This window comes from Lonchura striata, chromosome 17 (genome assembly GCF_046129695.1).
Source record: "Lonchura striata isolate bLonStr1 chromosome 17, bLonStr1.mat, whole genome shotgun sequence".
NCBI classification, from domain to species: Eukaryota; Metazoa; Chordata; class Aves; order Passeriformes; family Estrildidae; genus Lonchura; species Lonchura striata.
Window position 1 is genome coordinate 13,305,267 of NC_134619.1, and position 15,539 is coordinate 13,320,805.

Here is a 15,539-nt window from a genome sequence, read left to right on the forward strand (position 1 = left end):
CCGTACTGGTTTGAGGTGGGTGATGAAGCAGCCTCCCATGGGGAGTGGTTCTTGTGACACTGTCTGTGGAGCAGTTCCCTGACATGAAGTACAGGAAAAGCTCATGTGCACTGGGCTGGTTAACCAGGCCATTACCTTCAAGGACCTTTTAAAGCCTGATGTCACAAAGGGGAGGAAGGTCTCCTAATCTCTCAAAGGTAAACAAGGTCATTAACCCTGGAGACAACCTCAAAGACGTGGGTCATCCCAAATCTCACTGAGGAAGTCTCAGCCTGACACATCTTCTGTGCAGTTGAAGAGAAGAGATCCCAGTCAGTGCACATGCTGCACCCCTGAGGGCTCATGTCCAGAGTGGGCGTGAAACCACTTCAGCCCCTGGCTGAGGAGCTGGACAACACCAGCTCTGACATCCAGGAACAGGGGATCAGCAGAGCACAGTGTCATTGAGCAAGCAGGACCTTCTGCTGGCCTCACCCCCTCAGTGCAGTGTGCATGGCTTCCATCACCTCCCCCCCTTTTCCAGTGGCAGCCCATAGAGATTCTTGTAACCTACAGACCCTTGTGACCATGCCAGGTCACTTGTAAGCTACACCTAGGTGTGAGATGGCATGTGAGGGGACAGCAGAAAAACCTGGTGGAGAATTTCCATGTGGTGACACTGCACTGTGAGTGGGACCATCAGAGCAAGCTTTGTTGTCATGTGGGACCTGGAAATGTTCTCTGAAAATGTCCTCTTGGACAGGAAGAGGAAACAGTAACATCCAAGACCTCATCTGTGGAAGCTGCAAGATTTGGGACTTGTGGATCTGTGCCCCATGGTACTATACTCATTAGAGGAGAGAGGAAGGAAAATGCTTGGCAATCAGGAGTCTGGAGGGATGTGCCCTGGTGCCACATCTCTGGCACATTGCAGAGATACCAGACACCCTCTCTATGTTGCATCACTTCATTTGCACTTTTCTCCTGTCCACAGACTCTGTTGGACCCAGCAGGAAACACCAGACTTCACCTCTGGTGCATCCACAGATCCTCACTTGCCAAAAGCCAGATCTTCATTCCCACTCCTCTGAAACACTGGGAGCAACTGCCTGGTTCCCAGTACTGTCCTTGGGCTCCACATGACACCTGGAGGACTCTGCCAAAAGGGAGGCTGAGAGGGAGCCTATCTCTCTTGTGAGGTTTCTCAGCTGATGGAAAAACACTGGTGTGTGTTATGGCTGGGTGGAAAATACTTTTCTCATCCTACAGATTCTTCCAAGTATAGAAAAATGTTCTGTTTTTCTGTAGAGCAGATGTCAGGCTTCTGAAAGTTTTACCAGAAGGAAACTGGAGCATCTTGCAGAGCCCTAACGTCTCACCATTTGCCTGCCTAAGGCTGGGAATTTTTGACCCAGTTTTCTGGCACCCAAAGCAGAGAACCTCATTCCAGATCCCAGGAAAGCATTCCTTTGGTTTAGAACAAGGATATCTGCTGTGGACACTTGTCTCTCAGGTGAATGCCCTGTCACCTGGGTGGCAGCTGGCATTCAGAGGAGAATGTCTGTGTGAGAAGGGCTCAAGAAACCCTTCCTGCCACCCAGTGATGATCATGGGGGCTTTGACTGTCCACCCATTGTTCTGTGGTGCTGGGGCTTGTTCTGCACTGTGACAAGGACCCAGGCTAAGTGTGACATCTTAACTCACTTCATTCCTGAAGGCTGAGCCCAGAAGTGCAAAGTGTTCTGTGGGTGAGTCTGTCAAGTGAGTGAGGGAAAGGAGTCCTTCCTGCACTTGGAGTTTTGTGGACAATCTCTGGCCTCTGAGGGTAGCTTGTTGGCAGCTATATCATGTATTGTGAACAGGGGCCTCTCTGCAGTGCCCTGGAGCCTGCAGAGCAGCCAGGTGGTTTCTCATACTTTGCCTGGCTCTCTTGGATCATAGGCTTTAATTGGAAGAAGGCTGAGGAGCCATGTCTATGTACCTGGACAGCTGCTTCACTGCTGCAGAAACACGCTGGCAGCTCAACTTTTTCAAACCAAAACCCTCCTATGAGTTATTCAAACCATAACTGTAGTCTGGAGGATAGTTTTCTTCTTGGAGTGAATATTAAGAAGATAAAGACAGGCCTTTGTTTGCAAGTGGATGGTTCTCTCCCCTGAACTGACCCAAAGCCTCCTCTGTGCTGGCAGGTTTGAGGAGCTGCTAGCTGGGACCAGGTGAGCCAGGAAGGTGCTGAGCCTCCAGGCAGGTGCTGTGCAGTTGAGGGAACACTCTGTCAATAGCCAGGAGGACAGTAAATTATATTTTGTCCTCAACTATCGACACAGTGGCTCCTAAATGCCTCCTCTCTCTGTGTTATCTTCACAGGTCACCTTGGTATTCAGATGGTCTGCGACAGAGGAAGCATGAAGGGAGGAGGCTAAGTGCCAGTGGTGGAAGTCACACTCTAAAGGTGATCTGCTGTGACCCAAAAGCTTTCTGACATTCTTTGCCTTGCTTCTGATAGAGAGGAAGAAACTCTTCTTCTCCACACAGTGTCTGTAAAGTCCCAGCAAGTTGCTTCCCTCCAGAATGTCGAGTTTCCAGCTCCAGGAGATTTCTTACCTGCTTCCCATGTGGAAGTGGCTGCAGGATTAGTCCCATGGGAGGACTTGGCTCTGGTGCTGGGATCACATATGATAACTAGATGACTGTGTCAGGCCCATTTGCAGACTCATGCAATAACCTCTCTCACTTAGATTTTTCTCATTAGATACTTTTCCTCTGTCTCATTCTCTGAAGCTGCTTGGAAGTGTAGCAGCAGAGGATATGGTTTGTGTGCTCTGCTGCCTGCTCACACTGGTGGATGTGATCAGTCTCTGTATTAATTACCACAGTTCCAGCACATCTTAAGTGACTCTTTGTTCACACACTCACCTCTGCTGCTGGTAAACCTGTTCCATCCTGCCTTGAGCTGTTTTGGAGGCAGGTTACTGTGATGGGAGTCTGGAAATAGGAATGACCACTGAGCTTTCCTAATGGATGGGGTCTGCTCATTCTGCTTTTGTGCCAGGTTGGACTCTCAGTGTCTTAGGTCTTACGAGGGAGCACTTTCTCCACCAATAGACAGGCTGTGGTTCTGCTTCCCATCCCCATAACTGTACACCAAATTCTGCCTGAATAGCACTTGGACCTGAGGATTTCCATGTTTTCAGTGTACTCCTCTGCTCTTTGCATGTGCACAGCTGAAGGATCACCTCCCGCCTTAAGCCACACTCAGGGACTAAGTGGAGGCAACAACTAAAAATGAAAAGGCAGTCTAGAGAGATAAATCTTCAATCAGAATAAATTAGAAGGCCTAGGTTATAAAAACAAAAATGAGTGAAAGGTAGCAAGGAAACACCTGTGCCTAGCAGAGAAGGACAGTAAGAGGAATATATGAACTGAAATGACAAAGTCTGCATCCAAGCAGCTTGCAGACCACCTGCAGCATGTATGGGAAGCCTTGCCAGGGCTGATTTGGCCATGGCCAGCTCTGGTTTGGCCATGGCCAGCAGTGAGTACATACAGGGTCAGCTTCTCTTGTTGGGCCTGACTTGAGATCTCTCTCCACTGATCTAGCAAATGTTTTCCTTAAAGCAAATCCCTGGTTCATCTGAATCCTTGCTGCTTGGCATCGTCTTGACCATGGTGTGTACAACTGCTTCAGCCATGCCAGTTCTATGTGGGCTGCTTCAGTGGCATTTTAGGGCTAATTAAAACCTTTACATCGGTGCCCTGGGTTTCAGGTACTGTTTGAACTTTCCTCTTCTCCACAGATGACTGTGACAAGCCCTGGGCACTGGAGGTGAACAGGGGAGCTGTACAGGAATGCCTGTACAGGGCAGGGCAGGCTGTGGCTGGGTACACAGGTGGTCCTCACTTGTGCAGAGACAGTGAATTAGTAACTCTAGTCATGGAGGTGTTAAATTTCCATCCTATAAGCATAACACTACAGTCCCTATTTGGCACCTTATGGTCAGATTCTTTGTGTGTCAGATTCTCTGCGTCCAATGGGTCTTTGTCAGACACATTAATCTTTTTTTTTTTTTTTTTATATAGGTGCTACTACCGTCTCACCCTTTTTTTCTTTTTAAAGAGAGAAGAAGAAATTAATGTCATGTCCTCCTCTTACTGCTCATGGTCATCTCTGGTTTGGCATGGCAGCATTTGCTCCTTGCAAAGCGGGGGGAACAGCAAATTACACCTCTCTCGTGTTTCTGCAGCAATGGGCTACAGCTGACCCTTGTGCCAGGCTGTTAGCAGGGGAATCCTCTCAGGCAGGACAGGCATTAGAGGTTTTCCAGTGTTATTTACCAGCCACATCCACTCAAATCCATGGGGAAAGCAGCACAGGAGGGAAGGGGTCATGCTGCTGTTTAATGAGCTCAGTAAATCACTGAGGGGATTTTTGTCCCCTTGCATAGGCCCCAGTCAAGACTCCTCTTTCCCAATGCAGGCATGTTCATCTTCACTGAGCATGTGAATTGTTGGTTTTCAGGCTTCATTTCCTTGGGTTCTGTCACTGGCACCAAGTGCCATTTTTGACAATCAAAACTGGTGGTAGACCTCCTGCTCCTGCAGTTGTCCCAGGCAGGAGCTGAGCCCTGCTGCCACGTGAACAAACCAGAACCCCGGCTGTCCTTGGGCAGGGTCTGCCTGGGGCCTCTTTCCACTCCCAGCCCTTCCTGTGCACGTCCCACTGTACCGAGTCCTGCCTCCAGGAGCTTTCCAGGAGCCTGTGCCAGACATCCAGCTGACCTGCTGCTTTTGAGGAGGTGCCTTTGCTTCATGCCACAGGAAGGTCCTGTGGGTGTCAGCAGTGTCAGCGGCTGCCAGCAGGAACAGCAGCAGCACATGTGGACATCCAGCCACACGTAGGCATTGTGTGAAATAAATAAGATCCTGAGGATGGAGACACCCATGTTGTATATATTCTGAGGAAGGAGGTGGTTTTCTGAGTCAGCTCTTGCCATGCCCTGTGGTACCTGCTTGCAGCTGCAGCATCCTGGATGCACTCCAAAAATGCATCTTCAAGTTTAGCTTGGTCCAAAAAGGATGTATTTAATGAACTTGAGTGTGACTAAAAGCACAGCAACTGCAGAGGCTTGGGCATGTCTCCAAAAGCACCTCCTGAGCTGCCCTGCATCACTGCTGTGGATGTGCCCACCCTGCCTGGTCCAGCCCTGCTGCTCCTGTCACAGACAATGTGTGGAGACCTCAGCTGCGTCCCATTTGGGGGAAACCCACAGATCTCTAGCAGTAGCAGTAGCAGAGTTTAGAAATTTTATGGCCAACTGGAATACTGGGCACTGCCCTGGTAAGATTGGAGGGGATGAGAAATACACATTGTCACTATAGTATTTGTATCCATTTTATATAGAGAGCTTTCCAAGGATAATCATCATCAGCGAGTCCTTATGAAGTATTTCTGTAAGCAATAGCATGAAGTATTTCTGTAAGCAATATTTGATGTCTTTCATTAAAGCTCTGGAATAAAGTAAATAAAAATAGTTGGTAATAACTGCACATGGCACAAATTATCACATGATGAGGACAAGTTGCCCTGAGGAAATAGTTATCCATTTGAAAAGCTTTAGGAAAGAGGTATAAGTCTCAAGATCTGAAAACCGAAAGCCATTGCAACAACAGACCAAAGGAACTGCTCTATTTAATTCATTAAGGAGAATTTTAAAAGCATTCCAGTCAAGATCTGTAAATGATTAAATGTTGAGACACTAAACATGAGAAAGAAAGCACTGAATTTAAAGCTGCACAAACTCACGTAATAGGTAAGGCAGACATCAGCTGCAACAGGGCTTAATCATTAGAGCTGTTTACTGTGCATTGTAGAGGATATTCTATGCTTGAAATCTGTATCTGCCCTGGAAACATTGTGCTCATTACAGGACTTGCTGGTGGAGGTTTCTGGCCTGGTACTGCAGGAAGTTGGACTTTACCATCCAAGTGGTACTTTCTAAGCATCATATCCATGAAACCTGCACATGAGATTCTTACTGTTACATCCTTATTAACAGTTATTGAGGTATCTTTCTCTGATGGCTTCTTTGTCCTTAGCTGTGAGGATGTTCCTAATCTGGACACCCTTCCCGGGCATGTTAAGCACTCATCCATTTTAGGAACCCTTTGAAAATGGAGCATTTAAGAGTAAAGCTGTCATGGGGACTCAGGCACCAAACCATTACTTCAGATTGAACAGTTCAAAATGTTTATCTGCAAAAGCTCTCTTCTAACCCTGCAGATGTGTGGACTCCATGGGTGCCTCAATCCTTCTTCATAAATCCCTTCCATGGCTATGGAGAACAGCCCAGCTCAGGGTGGCTCTTCCAGGCTGTGAGGATGAGCCTTGTCCAGGGCCAGTGTTCACCTCCAGCTGGGGTGCAGCACCTTGACCCCAAACTGTGACACCGAAACAGCAGCTGTGACACCAGCCCCATTCTGCCCACAGGTGGGGGTTTATCCTACAGCCTCAGAATGAAATTTAAACCATGATCCCTGCAAATAAACCATCTTCACATCTCAAGCCCACTAAAATCTTTGCTCTAGTGGCCTTCTGTTTATTGCCATCTTAACTCATGGTCTTCTCTGAGAAACAACAAGAAATGTGACTCTCTGAGTGAGATTTGGTCCACATTTACCAGTAACAGTTAATTAAAACATCCTACAGCAAGAGACTGAACCTCTGCTCCAGTCTAACTCACTTGTATTTTTATTTCTCTGTCCTTGTCAGATCCCAGAGCTGAGTTGGGGAAGGATAGAAAGGGAGAGCTGTGCTAGGAGGTTATCAGCTGAGTGGGATAAGGTCCCTTGTCACAGCTGTTCACCAGGGAAAGCACAAATTGGTCACTGCTGTGCAATAAAGTGCTCCCTGCAGTTCCCCTTACAATGTAGCATTGGTTTCCACACCCTAACTTTTTTTTTTCTTCCTGGTTTTGCTTTGGTTTCCAGAGTTTTTTGTTGCCTTTTTTTTTATGGTCTGCTAAACATTTCTATTCAAGGGTTACCACCTTTCATTTCAGTTGGGAACATGACTGGTGTGGCTCCTCCTTCCTTTTAGCTCCAGCCTCCTTGGGAAGACCTACAAAGACATTATGGCTCTTCTTCAGTTCTTATCATATTTCTATTTTGGCATAGTTTTCATGTGTGGATGCATCTTGTTCTGCTCCCCATTTTTAGGGAATGAGCTCTGCATCAGGAGTACGTAAATCCCTGGCAGTGTTGTCCGTCCAGCCTGGAGCCTTTTAAAGCTTACAGAAAAAACAAGCTTGTCCACCTTGCTAAATATATTCCTTTTCACTTCTAGGTCCTCCTATAGAGCCCCTGGAGCCAACCAGGCCTTTACCAACTCTTCCTGTTCGCAGAATTCACTCCACTTCGGAAAGAAAACACGAGAGACAGCCACGACCTCCCAGTCCTCCTCTGGGTGATAGGCCAGCTCTGCCTGGCTCCAAACCAAACATCTGTGATGGCAACTTTAACACTGTGGCTCTCTTTAGAGGAGAAATGTTTGTTTTCAAGGTACTGAGAATTCCCACTTACCCATGAGTCTTCCCTTCATTTTATTGCTGGAAAAGGTTAATGGAAGTATTTGGTAGTGAGATTTGAAATGTCTGAAAATAGCTCTGTTCCTCTGGGGGTGATGACTGAGCAATATTGGAAGGAAGTGTGAGCAGATTGGTTCTGTAATATTTGGAAACAGTGCCTGTTGGGATTTACAAAGTGCCCAAGCATCCTGTGCTCCAGAGTGTGAACTGGGTGCATTGGCAGAGAATTCAGACACCACCAAGCCTGAGAGGAACCACCTATAAAGCCAGGAAGCAATACCAGTACCATGAGTAACCATGGAATCCTAGAGTGGGTTGGGTTGGGTTGGGAAGGACCTTAAAGACCGCCTTGTTCTACCCTCTGCCATGGACAGGGACACCTTCCACTAGAGCAAGCCCCAACCAAGCTGGCTTGAAACACTTTCAGGAATGGGGCAGCTGCAGCTTCTCTAGGGGCAGGCCTCATTGTCTAGAGGTGACATGCATGGAACTGGGGCTCTGGGAGCACTCAGCCTACCTGGGGAGTTTGAGTCAACCTTGTAAACTACAGTCCTTTGCTCAATAACCCATTAGAGTACCAACAGAATATGGACATCCATGATCTCATTCCCAAAATACCACTAGTTTTCACTCTGCCCAATGGGTGTGAAGTGTGGAAAGGGACATATTGAAGGTTATTAAATGGACAAACCACATCAGTTGAAGAAGATTCCTGAAATTAAAACTAGTTGAAGGTGGGGATGGTATGTGGGAGAAGTGTCAAAGGTTCTGTCCTGCTCATGCTCATCCCTGAGCACCCACTGCAGCTTTAAGTAATGATCAAATATCTAAAGGGATATTTCATACTTCCTTTGTGCCTTTAAACCTTCTGTGTTTCACACAGTCACAAGGTGATGTTCAGGCTTTCTGGCTCTCCTGGGCTCCAAGAGCTAAGCTTCAACTGAACCAGGACAAGCCACAATACCTCAGTGACAAGACATGGAGAGGTTACAATGCTTACAGCTGTGGACTCGCTTTTCCCCTGCTCCTTTTTCCTCTTCTTCTTTCCACCCTTTTTCATAGCCCCATCAATCAACATTTCCCCCTTTGTGCTGCCATCTTTCCCCTACAGCACTTCCCACACTGGAGACAGTGTTGGGCTGGGTTGGAGTTGTCACCTGAAGCAAGACTCGTGTCTGTAATTGTTGTGGGGCCTAGGCAAGGATTAGCAGTGCTGGATGCAGGACCCAGCCAGGTCTGATGCAAGACAAAAGTACTCAGTCTCAAGAGGCTTCTGGTTTCCTCAGGATCGCTGGTTCTGGCGTCTGCGCAACAACCGGGTGCAGGAGGGGTATCCCATGCAGATTGAGCAGTTCTGGAAGGGCCTCCCTGCAAAGATCGACGCAGCCTATGAGCGCTCTGATGGCAAATTTGTTTTCTTCAAAGGTACAGTACAGTTCAGTATGAGCCAGCCACTCCTGCCTCAGCTCAGGCTGCTTTCATGGCATGAAAATGGTGAAAACAAGTACGCTGCACCCTTGCCCTTTTCTTAAGGGGGCACTTCAAGCAGCCACTGATCCTTAAAATACAGCTCAGTGTGGGCTGGCCTTGCCAGGACAATCTCTGATTAGAGTTATCATCAATTCGGGGAAGTTTGCTTTCATGTGATAACAACAAACAGCTCCTATTTCCCAGGGAGTGCCAGTTCCCTGCTTATCTCCTTGAACACCTTTTGCCAGGTCACTGAGGCCTCTCCAGGTGCAGGGCACTCCCAAATCTCATTTCTGGACAATTGTCTCCTAAAGAGACAAAATTACCAACCTTGTGCTGGGGCCCTTTTAGCTCCTTGTATGGTGATGGCGCCTGAACAGGATCCTGTAACTTGAGAGCAAGTTGTGAGCAAGGAAGGGTGGCTGGAAAATATGGGCAGTGCAAAACCACAATACCTGGGCTTCTGGATTAGTGTCTGCAACTTCAGTACCTCAGCTTTCTAAACTCCTAAAATTTGAGAGGCTCAGGGAAAGGTGACAGAAATGTCTGAAAAGCTTGGGCTGATCAACTCCTCAGCCTGAGCAAAGGATGGCAGCCAGGGAATGAGACAAGTCTGAAATCATGACTGCTATGAGAAGGTAAATGGGAAAGGGCTGTTCAACAGCTCTCCCAAAACAAGAGCTGAAGAGCAGCAGATGAAATAAAGTTCAAAATTAAGTGGAGGAGCAGCTTTTTCACAGATTACAGTTAAGCTTGGAAGCTCTTAACATGCTGCAGTTCAGTGTGGTTGTTTACGTTCATATCGATCCGACTCCTAACAAGACAATCTGTTTGTTGTTTGTGTCCCCACTACCTCTAGGAGATAAGTACTGGGTTTTTAAGGAAGTGACAGCAGAGCCAGGCTACCCTCACAGCCTGGTGGAGCTGGGGAGCTGCCTGCCCCGGGAGGGCATCGACACAGCGCTGCGCTGGGAGCCCGTGGGCAAAACCTACTTCTTCAAAGGGGACAGGTACTGGAGGTACAACGAGGACAAGAGAGCAACGGACCCAGGCTACCCAAAGCCCATCACCGTGTGGAGAGGAATCCCTCAGGCTCCTCAGGGGGCTTTCATCAGCAAGGAAGGCTGTATGTGTTTGCAGTCATTGCACCTGTCAGATCCGGAAGAGCTGGTCTGTGCTGGGAGCTGGGTGGTTGGATGTGGAGTGTTTTGAGTATTTTCTGATCCAGGAATCAAGTCTCAGAAGCCCTGGGGTCACCTGGGCTTTGTGAGCAGCAGCAGTCTGAGATCCTTCCTTACCCTCATCCCAACCCACACACTTTTCAGCTGCTAAACTACATTGTGACAATCCAGCTCTGTGGGAATGGGACTTTTTCTGCCTCAATAGACCCTACCCAACTTTTCCTGGGCTCTGGTTCTGGGGTTGCTGGAACTTACATTTCCTCCTAATTTACCTGAAGTGAGCTCTGGCTCTCTGCTAAAGGCTCCAGCCTGTCTGATGTTAGTAGTTAGCCTTGAATTATGCTCTGAGTAGGGGATTGGAGCTCCAGAGGCTCCTTCAAACACATTTCTTTCTCTGATTTGAAAATTTCCTCCTCCTCCAGTTAGGGAAAGAGCCAACAGAAGGGGCTTGTGCCATTGAGGCTGTGTTCAAATTTGGAGCTGCGGTGTGAGAGGAGGGCTGTAGGGCTGGGCCAGGCTGGAGCAATGGCAGTGAGAGTCAGCTAAGCTGGGGAACAGTGCAGGAGACCAACACTTTTACCACAGCTGCCTTCTGTTCTCTTTTTTTCTAATATCTTGAGAGTCATTAGAAAATGGGTCATCTGGGGAGAAAGAGCTTCCAACAACACATAGCATAAAGCATCACCCTTTTATTAGCAGCAGGACAACACTGCTCCTTAACACATGCCAAATCCTTGGGATTCTGTGGCGAAAGGACTCATCTTACTCAGCATTTGCTCCCTCAAGCTGAATGAACTGAAACAGGGTGTTCTTCCAAACACAGTCATACCCAGGCACATGCTGGCATCCTGCAGATGATGTTAATCGCTTAGTAATGATGAACACATACTTACAGATGCCTTAGTAAAAAATAATTCACTGCAGAACCCTTCCTTTAAAGATAGTAGGGTTTTCTTTTTTAATTCTCAGCTTGTCTTGGCCAAGGGAAATGGTATTCCATGGGCAATGGTGAACATGCTAGCCAGGGTTACAGCTTCTCCTTTAAATCCCAGCTCCAAAATCACCTTCACTTTCCAGTGGCTTGGGAATGTTCTGGGTAAATGTGTTTTATTGACATAGGTAGTGTCCATCTTCAGGTTGTCCATACTCCCTTAATGTCCTCCCACAAGCACAGCTCATTAATGGGAAATAGTGAGAAATACTCTCTGTTTTGTCTCCTAGTTTACACCTACTTTTACAAAGGGAAGGAGTACTGGAAGTTCGATAACCAGAGGCTGAGTGTGGAGCCAGGCTACCCCAGGTCGATCCTCAAGGACTGGATGGGCTGTAACCAGAAGGAAGTTGAGCGGAGCAAGGACCGGCGCCTCCCGCACGATGACGTGGATATCATGGTGACAATAAATGACATGCCCAGCACTGTCAATGCCATTGCAGTGGTGATCCCCTGCATCCTGTCTCTGTGTATCCTTGTCCTGGTATATACAATCTTCCAGTTTAAAAACAAAGAGGTGCAGCAAAATGTTGTGTACTACAAAAGACCTGTCCAGGAATGGGTATGACACAGCCTGCTGCACATTTAAACTCACTGAGCTGATGAGGACTATGGACACACACAAAAAAGAGGAAAAAATGCATTGAAAAGCCTACCAAACAAAACTACTTCAGTGACCTACAAGTTTTGGACACCCTGGGATGGAAATAAGCAGGAAAACTGGAAAAAATACAGGCAGGCAGCCCTGCAGCATGGAGCCTCTTTCCTTTGTACTGCTTTGGTCACCTGCCAGTCACGGTGCCATCCACCGGCTCGCTCTGCCAGCACCAGAGTCTTCAAGACAGGTTTCAACTGATCTGGGAAACTCCTTCAGTTCCCTGCACCAGTGCTCCCTGTTAAACCCAGCATTCTCCAGTGTAGCTAAACCACCTCTGAACAGAACCATTTTTTAATAGCTGTCTCATAAATGAATTAAGATCATGAAATCTATGAACACGAACGATTTCAGTGTCATAAGCAGAAGACATTCTGATGCTGAATCATTCTAAAAAAACCTTCTTAGTTTATTAAAAAATCCAGGGATCTACCTGGATACGATTTTCCAATACCTGCTGGTCAGATGTTTTGTACATCCATAACTAATCAATGCTGCCACTCAGCACAGTGCACGAGGAACCACGGAGCACTCAAAGAGGTACCGGAGTGCGGAGCAGAAGCTCAAGAAGCACCAAACCAGACCTGGCAACATCAATCCCTAGACTGGGACAACCTGAATACAAAAAATATTGGGTCTTAAAAAAAAAAAAATTCATGGTTTTTGTTTTGGGAGCCACTCATGAAAGAAATACTTAAATGTCATGTAAGTTGGTTTAAGCTCCCTCCAGCAAGAACCCAGGAATCAATGGTTACCAAAATATGGGGGAATGTGTATAGACAGACTGCACTCTGCCCGTTCAGATGCTGGGAAAAGATTGTTGTTCTGTGGCATGTGTAACTAGATTGTGGAATTTGTATGTTGGGTTTCGGGAGAACAGAAATGTTTGTTTGGAGTGAGGTCGTCATTATATTTTGCTGAAATAATCAAGGTTCCGTAAGTATTAGGCCTGTTTATAAAACCAAATCCAACCCCTGTAGATGTTACAAACATTGTATGCCTTCAGAATTTGGGGGTTTGTTTCGCCCACTTCTTCATAGGCAAATATTTGGCAAGGACCAAAGGAAACATGCCACACAGTAGAATGAGTTTACCATGCTTGACAGAGCCATAAGAATCAGGTAAAGGCAAGAAAAATACCTTAACTTTCAGCTAGTGACTTTCCACAGATCTCTTCCTACAACAGTAGCTTCTGCTTATCCTTCTTACAGTTGTGAGTGGTTCAGGACATTTTGCCCTAGCCACAAAGTTTTGATTTTCATGTTGATGCTGATATTTTTACCATGTTGAATAAGAGTGAAAGAGCCTTTTGCAGTGCAGTGTTAACGGTGAAGTCCAGCACTATACAGAATGCCATCCATGTCAGCACAGGAATTGCTTTGCCCGCTCACCATGGGGAACAGGTGATTAACCTAAACCCTCTGCCTATAACTGAATTTTATTGAGTGCAATGAAGTGCAATGCACAGAATGTCCACTTAGTATAGAAAAAGTACAGCTTTGTAATGTCAGCTCTGAAAAAAAAACCCAATGACAACAAACACGCTAAAAGTATTCCTAATTACAATGAGGAACAAAGCAGCAGAGAGACCGTTAGCATTCCAGATTGCTAATTAGTGCTCAAATATTGCTCTGGTGAAGCAGGATAGACACATAGATTAGTCTGGTGAAGCCCACTAGGACTGCATTAACATGTAGTCTCAAACTGTATTTTGTCCTTCATAACTGATTTCCATAGCCAAGCTGTTTATTGTGTTTAAACATAAACTATTACCAACATATTACAAAGTAAGTGAGAAGCTCGTAGATGCGAAACTTTGAACTGTAGTGACAAAATGTGCTAACGTCTCATGATGAGTGAAGGAGTGCGAAGGACCAAACGAAATCAGAGCTCCTGATCAGACACCCCACGCTACTCCGCGTTGCTCTGTGTACCAGGGGTGTGGTGGGACACCCCACGGCCACCTGGCACCTCGGTCTCATCTGTACGCTGCCATCTCGCCGGGACTGCAACAGCCCAAACCTTTGAGCAACTTCCAACAGCCATCATTTAAAAAAAAAAAAATATTAAAAAAAAATTGACAACTGAGAGCAATGTCTGGGTTTGTTTGTATTTTCTCCCCCTTGCCCCAAAGTTAGGTTTTTGACCTGCCCAAGGAACGAGCAGTGCAGTGCCTGGGCAGGCAGGAGGCTGAGCCCTGTGCCCATGGTGCCTGCAGCAAGGTGAGCTGCTGCCCTGGGCTGCCAAAACCCAGCCTCAGCTGCTGTTCCACAGAGCCACAGAAATACCCCAGGGCCTTTTCTGCGTGCCCCGTGCCTGGCTCCTGGAGCAGGTGTTACATATGGGAGTTCCCAGAGGGTGAGGTATTCCAGGTGTTCAGGGTGTGACAACAGCCCTCTGCAGCCACAGGGGGCTGCAGGAGTGGAAGAAGCTTTCCTCCAGCACAATCCCGTTCATTATCACCTCTGTTTTGCTATGATCATCCCATGGGCAGTCCTGGGGTAACTTGGATCTGGGTACAAACATGTTTTTCTTGTGTAAGGGACAATTCCTACCCATGAGCTCTTCACTGGGATCCTGTGTTGTGCTACAGAAGCACTGGACTCACTGCCCATCAGCCTGGCCAAAGCTCTCTGTGGGCCGGGGCTGTGTTCCAGCTCCTGTCCAGAAATGCAGGACATATTGTTCCCACACGGGAGCAGGGATCAGCATTGCTAATTTAACTCTAACAAGCAAAAGGCTGTTGTGTGTTCCTGTGATCTTGCTCTGCAGCACGGGGATTTGGACAGCCCAGGGACCTTGGCACACTCTGGACGAGCTGCCAGCCACACCCACTATACTGCACTCAATATTCTATTTTTTTCCAGTTTTTGACTACTTTGAATAAGTTCATCACCATTCAGGATCATTGTTAAAGACATTTGCTGGGATACATGATCACTACATTCACAAAAGCTGGTCCTCCACTAAGATAGATAAATTATTGCTAACTTACAATGCGTCATTAAACCTCAAGATCTCCACTCATGATGTGAGGACTCGGACATTTAGAAACCTCTGTAAAAGATCCTGACAAGTTTTTGGCTATTAAAGCACACACAGCTACACACCCCAAGACCTTCCCACTGAACCCAGAGTTATGAGGTTTCCATTTCTCCCTCCTGTCACATTCACCCCAGGGCTAAATTCCAGCCCTTCTCATAGTATCACGTATTTGTCCAGCACTCCTAAAGTTTCTCTGATCGTTCCTGCAACCCTTCCCAGCACCCAAAGTAACACGTTCTTTGACTGCCTGATGGCAAAGGTGCCAGGTGGCTTTACTCATGTTACATAACCCACACCTTTGTAGCTCAGCAATTTAAGAATCCCAAGAACCTGTGGGAACCCGCCCTGGGAACGTACAATTTGATTTTATTGACTATTCCTTAACACCTCATGGCATCAGCATCACACATGCTGTGCTGCCTTGAAGATGAAAGCACATGGAAAAGGGGCAGTCAGGGGCTGCACTGTGCTTGTGTCCCAGGCTGTCATGCCAAGGGCCTGTCACCTGGAATCCTGCCTTTCTGGAACCCATCACCTGGGCTCTCATTTCACCCTTGCTGTGACACAGTGCTGCACTCAGCCTCCTCCTCAGCATCCTGCTCCTGCCAGCTCTGGCACTGCAGGGCAGATTTCAG

At 47.1% G+C, this 15,539-nt stretch overlaps 1 protein-coding gene across 3 annotated transcripts in view; it reads left to right on the forward strand.

The window, feature by feature from the left end:
- MMP24 (matrix metallopeptidase 24) overlaps positions 1–13,947 on the forward strand; it is a 44,347-nt gene extending 30,400 nt beyond the window's left edge. For all 3 annotated transcript variants that reach the window (XM_021546300.3, XM_077787033.1, XM_021546301.3), the window contains 4 exons: positions 7,322–7,536; positions 8,849–8,987; positions 9,892–10,158; positions 11,435–13,947. In XM_021546300.3, coding sequence (XP_021401975.2) covers positions 7,322–7,536; positions 8,849–8,987; positions 9,892–10,158; positions 11,435–11,772 — 959 coding nt within the window. In that variant the 3' untranslated portion in view covers positions 11,773–13,947. The remainder of the gene's footprint in view (positions 1–7,321; positions 7,537–8,848; positions 8,988–9,891; positions 10,159–11,434) is intronic.
- Positions 13,948–15,539: the final 1,592 nt, after the last annotated feature.